Source organism: Pinus tabuliformis, chromosome X, assembly GCF_031772625.1.
Source record: "Pinus tabuliformis cultivar Carrire ecotype Pingquan chromosome X, CPIR1, whole genome shotgun sequence".
Lineage (NCBI taxonomy): Eukaryota > Viridiplantae > Streptophyta > Pinopsida > Pinales > Pinaceae > Pinus > Pinus tabuliformis.
Genome location: NC_142308.1, coordinates 1003021059 through 1003034852, shown reverse-complemented (window position 1 = coordinate 1003034852; position 13794 = coordinate 1003021059). Strand labels below are relative to the sequence as shown.

Sequence of the window (13794 nt, the reverse complement as noted above, 5' to 3'; positions counted from 1 at the left end):
TAACATTGGAGAGCAAGAGAGACAAGGTATGATGCTCACTACAATAGCTTGAGTTAAATATTTGAATGGTCTATGATTTCACCCACCCTTTTCATATGATCCATATGAAAAGATGGAAAAACTAACACATGTGACAATAAGAATACTAGAAAAAAATTAGTTTGAGATTGCTTACAATGAAAACTATTTGCAATTAACTACATTTATTCACATTTTATATCATTGTCGCTTTGTATTCATTATTTATATTTCATTATTTTTCACCATTCCATGTTTTTATCATCTTAGGTAACTCAACAAATTTAAAATTAAAATGGACAAATTAATCTTTGAGATATTTAGCATATTTAAATTATTAGAATAATAAGATGTTCAACAACTTTTGCATGGCCGCAAGAGTGAAACCATCCTAAATCTATCTTAACCCTGTGTGTTCACAGAGATTATCTCTCAAGGTGCAAACCTTTCCTCAAATTCTGAACTCCTCAAATTCTAAACTCAAAATTTGATCCCTCAATGCTTGATATATTTGAGTTTAAGATAAATCTAATTAGCATTAATTACAAGTAAATATTATCTTTTTGTCTTATATTAATTGATAATCATGTATTGTTTAATTTATTTTATAGTAATATGTAAAATTATTATATTTATATTTGTTCAGTTTGAAAAAGTTATAATAAATTATTTTAAAAATTAATTATTTTAAATATAATAAATTAGAAAACAATAATTTTAAATCATCTATATAAATAATTTGTTTCTAATCTTTTAATATATTTCTGTGAGGTCTTACCGCATATAAAAATGAAATAAAAAATCATGGAAATGTTGTAATTATTATGGTAAAGGGATGCGAAGGAGGCACCATGGAACTAGTTAATTCATTTACTACATTTTTTATTTTCATACCAAGCAATACATTTAAGCGTATTTTATATTTGACTTGTTAATTAATCTTGGCCGTTGAATCTCATGTTATTCTCAGCCAACATATGCTTAATATTCAACAGAGGTATTTCCTCAGAGTACAAGTCGTACAAACTAATTAGCCACCGCCAAAATCTCATATCTCGCCACGGGTCACAGTAAGTGGCGTCGATAGGTACAGGGCGGAGACAACGTTCCGAAGTTTCATGAATTAAGGAGAGGTGCACCCTGCTACAGCCATGGTGATTATGACATAAAATTACTCGTCTGACTGATTCACCCATTCGGCTGTTGGGGCGGTAAGTTACATGGGGAAAATACTCCCTTATCTCCAATTTGCCAATTACGTGAGCGTGATGCCAACGTTGGGGAAAATACTCCCTTATCTCCTCGGAGGGATGGTTTTGCAGGGAACGTTGCACGTCTGGGAAGAGACGTATTCACCATTGAACATTTTTTTTGTGGAAAATATTTTCAGTCAATTTTCAAGCAAAATATTTTCAGTCAATGTTCCTGATGCGACCATTTCAAATTTGACGTAGTCAAATTCATGAAGTCTATCCTACTTGCTGTTGCAAATGGGTTTCCTATGTCATATCGATAAACACGGTATCCCACTTTGATCTGCCTTATATAATGGTATTTGGCGTATGGCAATATACATATTGGGATTTCTGTGGAAGATAATTGAACATTTTGCTTACAGCTGCAAAGGTTAAGCTGTTATTAAAGTCGTTAACTTGCCCAGCCTCTCTTCACTGGTAAAATTGTTATTAAGGTTAAATTGTTCTCACGTGAAAACCTACATCACCTGTGTTCAGTACTACGAAGGATGAGGCTGTTCCCTTCATCCTCGACAAATTCGAGCTGCCCTCTTTTGCAGGAAGATTTGACAAAGGCCTCCAGATACGAAAATATACCACTTGCGGCTATGTGGCAAGATATTCAAGGAGCAAACTCGTGGAATGGGTTATTAGATCCCATTAATCCAGTATTGAAAGCTGAGATTCTCAGATATGGTGATTTTGCAGAGTTGTGCTATGATGCGTTTGATATTAAACTTTCCACGAATGATCTAGGTGGGTGTAAATACAGCCTTGATAAATTGTTTGAGAGTTGTGAAAGGCCTGCTCATTCCGGAGCTTCCTGTAGCGCCGGCTACGAAGTGACCAAGTATTTGTACGCAGAAACTGATGCACTGGGGAGGCCGATAGAGCAATCTGTTTGGATTGGCTTTATTGCAGTCTGCACAGACGCTGAAGAGATACGAAGACTAGGGAGGCGAGATATTGTAGTAGCGTGGAGAGGAACTGAAACACGCCAAGAATGGATACAGGATGCTAGAGATATTTTAGTTCCTGCTCGATTATCTTTTAGTCGTTTCAAGCACAACGTTGTCAAAGCCGGATTTCCAACTACTCCTCGTTTGAGGAACAAAGTCCTGGGACACCGATTATCAAGTACAGCTAGTTTAAGCGATAAGGGTGTCCGAGTAGAGAAAGGATTTTTAAGCTGCTACATCTCTAAAGGAGAAGATTCAAGATGTGCCAGAGATACTGTTATTTCTGAGATTCTAAGACTGGTGGATAAATTCAAGGATGAAAGTTTGAGCGTAACTTTGACTGGACACAGCTTGGGAGCTGCCCTGGCAACGTTAAGTTCATATGACATAAAAAAAATTCTCAACTCAAACTTTCCGGAACGGCCCTTACCTGTGACTGCGTTTGCATTCGCGAGTCCGCGCGTAGGGAATAGAGCATTTGCCCTGCGAATGGAGGAGCTAGGAGTGAAAGTGTTGCGGTTGGTGAATAAGAGGGATGTTGTTCCCAAAGTTCCTGGATTTGTTTTCAACGAGAATTCATGGCGATGGTTAACAAAACTGTTGGATTGGCTTCCCTGGACATATTTTCACGTGGGTGTAAAGATTGTTTTGGACAACAATGACATCCGCAATCTTGATCCTGCTTACGCCCACAATTTAGTGGTTTATCTTCGTCTGATTGAAGGCTATGTCGGAGTGGGTAGACCTTTCAAATCTTTGGGGCGGAAAGGGCCTGCTCCACTTGCTGCGGCCTATTAATTGAAGATCAGATTCATAAATCTGCACAAGAAAAAGAAAATGTAAGATGACTGACTGAAACAGAGCTTCCGTCCTTTATTATCACCATGACCTGCTTGTGAGCGAGTCAAGTGATCGGGACACAAAAACTTGGTATAGGATAAAACTAGTTAGTTAGATGCATCATAGACTTAGAGATGCCTGAAATCCAGACTTAGAGATGTTAACGAACATCATTGTTGATTTGTTATTCATCAGATTTTATGAAAATCCTAATTATATCATTTTAATGCAAGCTTGCTCAACACTGAAAAAATTCCTGATCTTTTGCTTCAGTACAATTTATGTCATCATAGGGCACTATACTTTTAATTTTGAAGAGAATTCTGGTTTTTTTGGGTTCTTCTGCATTTTTAATTTTTTAAGTAAAAAAAATTCCTTAAAAATTACATACCCAAATCTTTTAAAAACACTTTTGGAACCATCCACTATGATTTATCATAAAAATAACAAAATATTTAGATGTCCTTTAATCTTTATTTTAACTCCGAAATTTTTGCGTTGGAAGAGGTTTGGACTCTGGAGTGATGAGCAGAACATTATACATTATAGTATCTTGGGGTTTGAAGTAGTAAGTGGCAGGTTAGCCTGCACTCGACCATGGGTATTCATCAATTACGCCTGATCACACATATTTGATTCCCGATAGAATAGCCACATCATGAACACAGAGCTTATTATCTATGTTATTCTTATTCCGACCTAGTATTTACAATGGTGGTTCAAGTAGTTCACGCCCGCATACCCGCCCGTTCAAGTAAATGACTTCCCCTGGTTGCGTAAAAGATAACAGTTATTCTCTTTTACTTAGGGCACATCTTTTTGAAAAATAGTGGAAATTTAAAGACGAATCTGTGGAAATTTTGGTTTACAGCTGTCAAACTTGATGATTTTAAGTATAATTTCTAGATTTTGAGTTAAATAACTAGAAAAATAACTTTATAAAAAAATTGTGACCATTAAAATTCCTCACACTTCAAAATAAAAAGAGATATTTTAAACAATTCAAAATTTAAAAAAAATGAAAATTAAATATACATATTTAATTATTAAACATGTAAAAATATTTTTTATATAATTATATAAATTAAATAATCAATAAACACACAAGTATAAATTTATAATAACTATCAAAAATTTATTTCATTTTACATTACTAAATTTTAGAAAATAAATATAAAATTTGATTAAATTCAATATTATTATTTATTATTATTATTATAAAATAAATTATATATATATATATAATATATATATATATATATATATATATATAAAAAACCATATCTGTTTCATAGTGAAAATTTAATATTAAAAAAATATTATTGATCAATATTATGATTTACCAATATAATACTTTATCAATACCTTATAAACAAAACAATTATTTTCAAAATACTTTAAAAATAAACGCATTTATGAATATAATTAAAATAACTCATTTCATCACTCATAATTTTGTTCTTCAACATTTATTTCTCCAATATAATTATGAAGTAATACAAACCACAATTAATTTCATTTTTTATAGATGGAGAATAAAAAATGAAGAAACCACTCACACAATACCACTTTTAACCAATTAAAAAGAGTAATTCAATTAGTCTTGACAATAAGTAATTCAATTAACATATGACAATACCACTTTTAACATTAGTCTCGACAATTAGTAATTCAATTACCATATATATTTTTTGGTCACAACTGTTTTTTTCCCTTTGCCCATGTCTAAACCTATGAAAGCATTTTCATTCATCCTGTTTTTACATTATGATTCATAATTTAAGGAATAGTTTTTTTTCCTTAACTTTTATCTACCTATGCAATTATGAAGTAAAATATAACACAACTAATTTCAACTTTTACGGATAGAGAATAAAAGATAATAAAACCACTGCTACCCACAATTTTTAACAAATAAAAAAGAATAATTTAATTAGTTTTGGAAATGATCTCTATCTTTTTATAGTGACATTATTCTAGATTATTCATTTTTTTTAGTTATTCATTATTTATTTTCCATTATCTATGTGTAAAACCTATCCAAACGTTATTTAACACAATAAGATAATCTTAAAAAAGAGACATTTTTATTAAGAAATCACTATATAATTTTAGAATAAAATATTATTTATACTATTTTAAGAAATAAACTTTCATAATTTATTCAGAATATAAAATAAATTTTAATTATATCGGAATAAAATATATATATATATAAGGTTTATGTTTTCTTAACAATGTAATTATATAATTAATAAGAAATTAATTTTTAAAATATTTGAATGTATATTTCAATATAATTAATTCTATAATATAATTATGCAAATTATAATGATAATATAAAAAGACATCTAAATCATACAAATGGATCTTTGTTTTCCAAAAAGTATGGAAAGATGAAAAACAAAACTTCTGCCGTATAATCCAAAACTTTACATTGAAACAACCCCTTTTATTTTGAAATATCCATTAATAAAGCGCTGGACATTTTTTTTTTTTGTTTTCGGAAGGTATTGAAAGTGAATAACAACCACATCCACTATATAATCCAAACCCTTAGGTTGAAACATTCGTCCTTATTTTGGGGAGTTGTACATTAAAGACCAAAGGAACTCTAAGCTGGTGGTACATGGGAACTTTTGTGAAGAATGATAATTATGTGAGGATAAATGTGTTATTTTAGTAAGTTTGTAGATATGAAAAAGAAAAGATAACGGGGAAGTCAATTTTTATTTTAAAATTTTTAATTTTTTATAATTTATTTATAAATTAAAAAAATGTTATAAATTATTTTGCAGTTTGAATATAAATAAAGATGTTAATTATAATAAATATATTAGGGTTATAAATAATTTATAAATGATTATATCAAATTCAAATTATAATTAAGAAAAATAAATTAAAAAATTTAAGTTATATTTTTTTTGGGATAAATGGATCTTTTCATTAATCAAAAACGTTACATATAGTTTGAATTTAAAAAAAGAAAAGACTAAAATCTACGAAATACTTGACACTAGCATGTTACGTATCAATAATAGACATTCATAAAATAACTACACTAATCATCATAACAAAGAAAACTTAGAGAATTCAAGATTTTAGGGGGGAAAATGCCTCAGACATTTGGATGACTTTTTCCTAGTTAACTAATTTTTCAACATCTTCTCGAATTGGTTCCTTATTACTCTTGCGGATTCATTTTTTTTCTTCCTTGTCTTTCCTGCAGACCACCATGAAATCCATCATTTGAACCCCAAGAATGGACTATGAGGAACTCAATTCGAATTGATTGCTTCAATGATAGGCCTTATACAGAATCGTAGCCTCATGATTTGGAATGTCGTTCACATCTTTTACATGCCATTTTGTTGCAAGGGAAATTAGTCGTGGGTCATCTAGATCTATATCTTCTAGTAGGCCTTCCACTTTAGCTTCTTCTGAAGAAGTGCTAATCATTTCCTGTGGTAATGGATTTTGTTGGGGTTCTTCAAGAGACTTTTTCACGTCTCCTATAGGGTTATGGGATTCACCATATGTTGATTGCATGCCTAATTGAATGTTGACTTGTTTTGAAGCATCCAATATAAAGGAGACAAACTCAATCCTATTTTCATATCTAAAAATCTACTCAAGATTTGAGGTACCTTAAGTACTCAAATTTCTTCTTCTTTGGGGGAATTTTCCCATATCAACTAGATGTTTTGGGAAGTACTTTCTTCAAATGGTTACTTGTCATTCATCGGATGGTCCCTAAAAAGATACCCATATTCATGATAGTGTATGCATTTAATGTTGACTTGTTCATTATCTTCAGACTCCCTCCAAACATTATCCTGATAATGAATATCGATGGAGGTTGGAGGAGGGTAGGATACATTCATGTAAAAATTAATCCATGCATATGAAGTGTACCTCCATCTCCTGGTAGCTTACAATAATTTGAAAAATTTGTCGATGGAATTTCTAATACCTTCAAGGGTTTCCTCCTCCCAGTGTTCCTTGGGAAGAGAAAATAGACATATCCACATTAGGACTGCAAGGAAATTCTCCTTCTATGGATTATATTACTCCTTCCAAAATCACATGAAGAGCACTGCATTGTCGAAAAATATGACTCTCCTTCAAAAACCCATAATTTGTCTTCCACGATATAGAAAATGACTATAGATAAACTCTTGGCCCCTAACTCTAATTATATTTGACCCTGGGGTTCCATTTATTTTAGATCCACCCAATCAAATCCTTTTTAGAAGTCCATAATCTAATAAATTTTCATATTAAAGTGTGATCCTGCATTTATTGTATATATTCTCCTATCTTACTAGATTTAACCTCGTATTTTGGATCTTGCACTACTTTTGGCAAGGAATTCCCTAGATTTCTAGCTTTCCATTATGCACCTAGTAGAGGGTTTGTTGCACAACTAGAAACCCTACTTCATCTAGTTGTTCTATGAAAGGGATGTCGAAGATGAGGAGATGGACGAGGAATACTAGTAGATCTAGATTCATTATGAATTACCAAAATAATCTTGCTAAAGGAGGGGTCAGAGCCCCCTCTAACAAATCCAAGCATAAATTGTTATGCATAAGAGACCCTAGAATTTGTAGATAAGAGTCGATAAATTTAACTTAATATTAATTCAAGTTATAACTTGAACTAAATAACTTAACAATGATATAGAAAACAATAAAAAATCATGTATATTTCATACTGATATTGGTGCTGAACTTTCCTTAATTCCTAGGTCATGTTTGAGGTTAATCATACACATAAACACAGTAGCAACCCACAACTTACAAGTACTTTACATAGCGAAAATAATCAGTAATAAAATCGATTAAGTACACTCATATTTGAGCCCAAATCTCTATTACTTTATTAGTGCATCAATAAAAGAATCATGGGGCTCACGTACCAGAAATCATGACCCCTGATCACTAATACAACTAGTATACATAGTATACCAACCTAGAGCTTGCGATATGATTCTTCGGATCTACAATCTGCCAAAAATGACAAGAATAAATACACACAACTTACTTGTTGATGCAACCCTTTTAGCACTAGCCCTTTCTATCCTCATTTTCGTTTGAAGCCTAGTTATCCTTTGCCATCAATACATAGTGGTCTGACCCCTTTCAAATCTCTTTCATACACTCTCGCTCACAAAAATTCAAAACCTTGAGACTTGTTATATGTATTAGCTCCGAGTTATTAGCAATACATAGTGGTATTTGTCCTTCCACACCACTGTATAATGTACCATCATACACTACTGTCCAAAGCTCCTTTTCTAGATATACTTGAAATATTACGATCAAAAACCATATACACTAAAGAAAAAATCCCCATTTATTCCTTCTTTGTCCTTCACTTAACCCTAAGGCTACTCAGATGTATGCCAAAATATTTCTGAGGCCTTTCGGCCCTCAAGCTGCTACCTTCGGCCTCCTCAGTTGGTCTATGACCGTCATCAAATGGTTTGTAACTCTCTTGAATTTGGATATGAGTCTCTTCATCCCTTTCCATAGATTACATAGGCCTTTTTCCCCTCCCTATAAGAGAAACTAGATCTTCAAACCTCTCCAACACAAAGAAAGAACTCAGTCTAGACAACGTAAAAACCAATCCACTACTTCTCCTTCTAGCATAAACCCATAAGATCTATAGACTATACTCGAAGGATACTTGACCTCTTTTAAAAGATGTATTTCTTCCTCTAAATGTGTAACCTATTCCTCTTGGATTTTTCTCAAGCAAGAATGATTTGTTGTTTAGTTTTTTTCACACTCATAAAGCCATTTCGTTTTCCCTTGATCCTTCTTCAGCATTTCTATTCACACTGGCTAAGGCACTTGGCCTCCTTCAAAGGTTGTAAAAACATGGACATATCTTCAACATTGGCCGAGATCAGGCCCTAAATCAAACTCATCCTTACACTTTAGCTCTCAAATATCTTGGCTACCTTGTTGCTCCTTTAACCCTTTGACTCAGCCTCAAAGAATAGATTATAACTTTGCTACATTTTTCTTCCAAGAGCAAATCTCATCCTCCACGATCAAAACTAGACTCTCCTAGGGAACCTTTACAATAAGAGAAATCACATATCTATTGCACATAATGAACCTCTTGCTAGGCTCTCCTCTATTTATTGTTTCTCTTGGGTCACTTAGGAAACTTACAACCTTAGGATTTTCACCTCTTAACCCTTTAGAAAAAATAATTATTTTCTTTTAGGTCCTAAACCCACATCCTTAGGTCCAAAACCCCTATTTGGGTAAATTTCCCAACCACCCACTTTTGGTGGGTATCCTTTTTGGAAATACCTTCCTAGCTACCCAAAATCTAATAGCCCCTCTTAGTGAAGAAGGTATTTCCTTCACACTTCCATCTCCATGAATTTTCTTTCATACCCATGACCATCCTCACATGAGACATGACTTTCCTTGCATAGTCATACATGTTCTCACTTGCCACGTCTTCTTTGTAATAAGCCTAGCTTTCTCTTGCATCATGCATGAATGTCCTTACATGCAACATGACTTTTCCTTGGACCACCATGAATTTTCTTGCATGATATATGAATATCCTTGCATGGGCTAAAAACTCTTCTATCTCATTAGAACTTGAAGATTTAGACTCCCAAAGTGCACCTAACAATCCTTCACAATCTCCCTCTAAAGCTAGATTCGCTCTGAGCCTACACAACCTCCACTAAGTCACTCTGCTTCTTGCAAACACTCTATTCCATCCACTCTTCAAAGTACCTTTGATACCATCAACTCAGATACCATGTTGAATTTTCCTTAGGCCCTAGATTTTGTTTAAGGCTAATCACGCACACAAACACACTAGGAACTCATAACTTACAAGCACTTTTCACAACGGAAATATTTAACAATAAAATAAATTATGGACACAAAGGTTTGAGCCCAGAGGACAATTATTTTATCAATAAAAGAATCATGGGGCTCTCATACTATGGATCATGGTTCTTAATCACTAGTACAACTAGTATACATAGTATATAACACTAGAGCTTGCAATTTTCTTCTTTAGAGATGCATTTTTTCCCAAAAATACAAGAACAAATACACATGACTTACTTGATGATACAACCCTTTCAACACCAGCCCTTACTGTCCTTAGTTTTCCTTGAGACCCAACTATCATTTTCCATCAACACAATGATATCACTCATTTTATATCTTTGTCATATAATGTTGCTCACAACAAGTCAAACCCTTCAAAATTCTTGTATATATTAGCTGCAAAGTACCAGCAACAATTTTTTTTTCCTTTTCCTTCAACACCACTGTATAATCTTCCATTCGTACATTGGTGTCAAAATTTCCTTTTCTGCACAAAGTTCAAATATTTAGCTCAACAACCATCTACAACAAAAACAAAGCCCCTTTCTTACTTCATCAGTCTTCACTTATCCGTAAGGTTACTTGGATCTGTGCTAAAAATATTTATGAGGATTTTCGTCCATCAAGCTACTATCTACAGCCTCCATAGTTGGTCTACGACCCTCATGTGTTTGGATCAAAAGCCTTTCAGCCCTTTTCGGACATTACACGAGCATTTGAGCCCATTTTGTAATAGTAGCTATGACTTCAACTCTCTCTAACACAAAGACATAACTCAACCTAGACAACAGACAACTAATCCACTACTCCTTCTAGCACAAACCCATATGATCAACAAACTAGACTTAGAGGATACTCAACCTCCTTCACAAGATAAAATATTTCCTCCTTTAGATATGTGGCCTCTTTTTGTTGGCTTGTTCTCACACAAGAATGGTTTTACATTTACGTTATGTTCACACTCATATAAACCCTCTAGTTTTCCATTGATCCTTACACATCATTTATGTTCACAATAGTTGAGGCACTCAAACTCCTTCAAAGGTTGTAATGATATGGATGAATCTTCTTCATTGGCCTAGATCAAACCATAAATCAAAATTTTCATTTCTCTTTAGCCCTCCAAGATCTTGGTTACCTTGTTGCTCCTTTAACCTTTGACTTTCCCTAATAGAACAAATGATAACCTTCTTGTGTTCTTCTTCCAAGAGCAGATCTCTGCCTCCATGAGCTGATCTCGACCCTCCGAAGGCACCCTTAGCAGAAGAGAAGTGACATCTCTCTTGCACACAATGAACCTCTTCCTAGGCTCCTGTCCATTTTTCCTTTCTCCTAGGTCACTTCAGAAACCTCTGCACTTAGGTTTTCCACTTATCAACCCTTTAGAACAAATAATTATTTTCTTTTAGGTCCTAAACCCACATCCTTGCGTCAAAAATCCCTATTTGGGTAAGTTTCCCAACCAACCACTTTTGATGGGTATCATTCCCAGGAAGACCTTCTAAGCTACCCAAAATCTAACAGTGGGCTTCCCCATTGTTGTAAAAAATAGAAGTTGTCATTTTCCCTATTAAAATTCCCCCCTCATAAAGAACCCTACATTAAGAAAATCAGGGTTTGTAGGAAAGCGAGTTAAAGTAGTGAAATTAAGCTATGGGATTCTACAAATACATAAAATATACTTGCAACAAGTTAAACCATACAAATTAGAGATAGAATCCTAATCACATACATATATATAACATACCTTGTAATGAAGAACTGGTGATTTCTTTAATATGCTTCATCTAAATGCAAAAATACTCTCCATGAAAAATGCATAATGTATTAGAATGAGAAATCATACCATCAACCGCATTTTCATGTGAGAAAGGCCATTTTTAAACAAATTGTAAAATATATAAGAACGTAACAATTAATGTTTCATGTGATTAAGGATTTTCTAAACAATATTTGATGAAAGAATGTACATGGAACAAAATTACCAATTAACACGATTGATCATTAATTTGTGCGTATGGCTAATAGTTCCTTAAAAATATAAGAGGCCCATTACCAATGGGTTTATGATTTTTGCGTAAAATGTAAAAAAACTAAGACTTTCTTATATGTAAGAGCTATCAAATTACATATTTTTTTGTATTTTATTAACATATCATAGTTATTGATTTTTTACTCTGTTAGAAATTTATGTTTTTGTTATGTAAAATTAATATTGATTTTATATTTGTAAATTTGGAATGCATATATTATTAATTAGATGGATGCAACAAGAAAGTTTCACTTATTCCAACCTAAAAATTAAATATTATTAAATATATTGTTTGAGAGGATTTTTATATGCAGCTTAGTTATCTTTTTTGTTTGATACATGTTTATGGCATATTTATTATAATTTTAATATTTTATATTAAACTCTATGTTTTTTGCATATATAATTTTCACTTAATATGGGGTATTATTTGGAAGACCATCGCACTTCCATTGTTATTTTAAATCTCTCAAATATATTTTAGAGTTCCGTGGGATTGCCCGTATTTTCAAATAAAACACTTGTCCATGGGTAATCTTAATATCAGTGTTGGTCCCCACATCTTTGTCTGATCAACCCTCAGCTTTTCAACGGTAATCTTGATAACAGTGTTTAGTCGTTTTGGTCAGCCCATAATTTTGTTTTATAAAAATCTCACATGTTTAACGGAAATCTTCATAAGAGTAGTTTCCTGCTCCAGTCAGCCCGCACGTGTTATTGAAAAAAATATAAAATCTCAGAAGTCAATCATAAGAGTAGTTTCTGTTCCGGTCAGCCCGCACGTGTTATTGAAAAAAATATAGAATCTCATAAATCAATCCTATGACATCGTAAAAAATATAGAATCTCATAAATCAATCATTTGACATTAAGAATCTTATTTATTTAATTATTTATTTATAATTTATTTATTAATTATATTTTCTAAGTGGGTTTTTAATTAATTTGCAAATTTTCAGAAACTATTAAGTTTATTAAAATTTTGGTACTTATTTTTTTAAATTGAAAAATTATTTTTTATTTTTAAAAAATTGAATTTCAAATTTTTTATTGATGGATGGCTACTTTTATGTGATTTAAATAAAATTTTCAAAATTAAAAGTTATTAAAAAAAAAACCTGTAATTGCCAAGTGTCATCATAAATTAATTATCTATTTTTTCTCAAATTTATGGATTCTTCCATAATTAATTAATATTAAGTTTCTACGTTTTACTAACCATGGAAACTGACCCATTAAAGAAACAAAAACAATCATGTTTCGAGCTTTTACTAACCATGGAAACTGACCGATTAAAGAAACAAAAACAATCATGTTTCGAGCTTTTACTAACCATGAAAACAAATTTTCAGAAATAAAAACAATAATGTTTTGAGCTTTTACTAACTTGGAAACTGACCGAAATTATGTTTCGAGCTTTTACTAACCATGGAAACAAATTTTCAAAAACAAAAACAATAATGTTTTGAGCTTTTACTAACTTGGAAACTGACCCATTTAACAAACAAAAACAATCATGTTGCATATTACACTGATTTTCCCTTTATCATATTTTTCTCTTGCTGATTTTATTATTGAATGGACTTGGTTCAATAATTTTCCTCAATAAACTTTACCTACATTATATATTTTCACAAATTTTATATTTCAATATACTAGACATTTTAATTTTTTATATAAGATATTTTATTATGTATGAATTCTTTGTCACACGATTAATACTGCATGATATACTTCATACCAATTTGATTTTTCCAAAATAGAAATACTACCATTTATTATTTATTTACGGATGAATGAGTATAAATTTAAAGTTAAAATAAATAGTTTGT

The 13794-nt window shown here is 32.1% G+C and overlaps 1 protein-coding gene across 1 annotated transcript; it reads left to right on the top strand.

The window, feature by feature from the left end:
- The first annotated feature begins 1762 nt into the window (after positions 1-1762).
- Positions 1763-3010, top strand: LOC149143127 (phospholipase A1-Igamma1, chloroplastic-like). Its single transcript, XM_089451691.1, has one exon. It carries the CDS (start codon positions 1763-1765, stop codon positions 3008-3010), a length of 1248 nt encoding a protein of 415 aa, XP_089307817.1.
- Positions 3011-13794: the final 10784 nt, after the last annotated feature.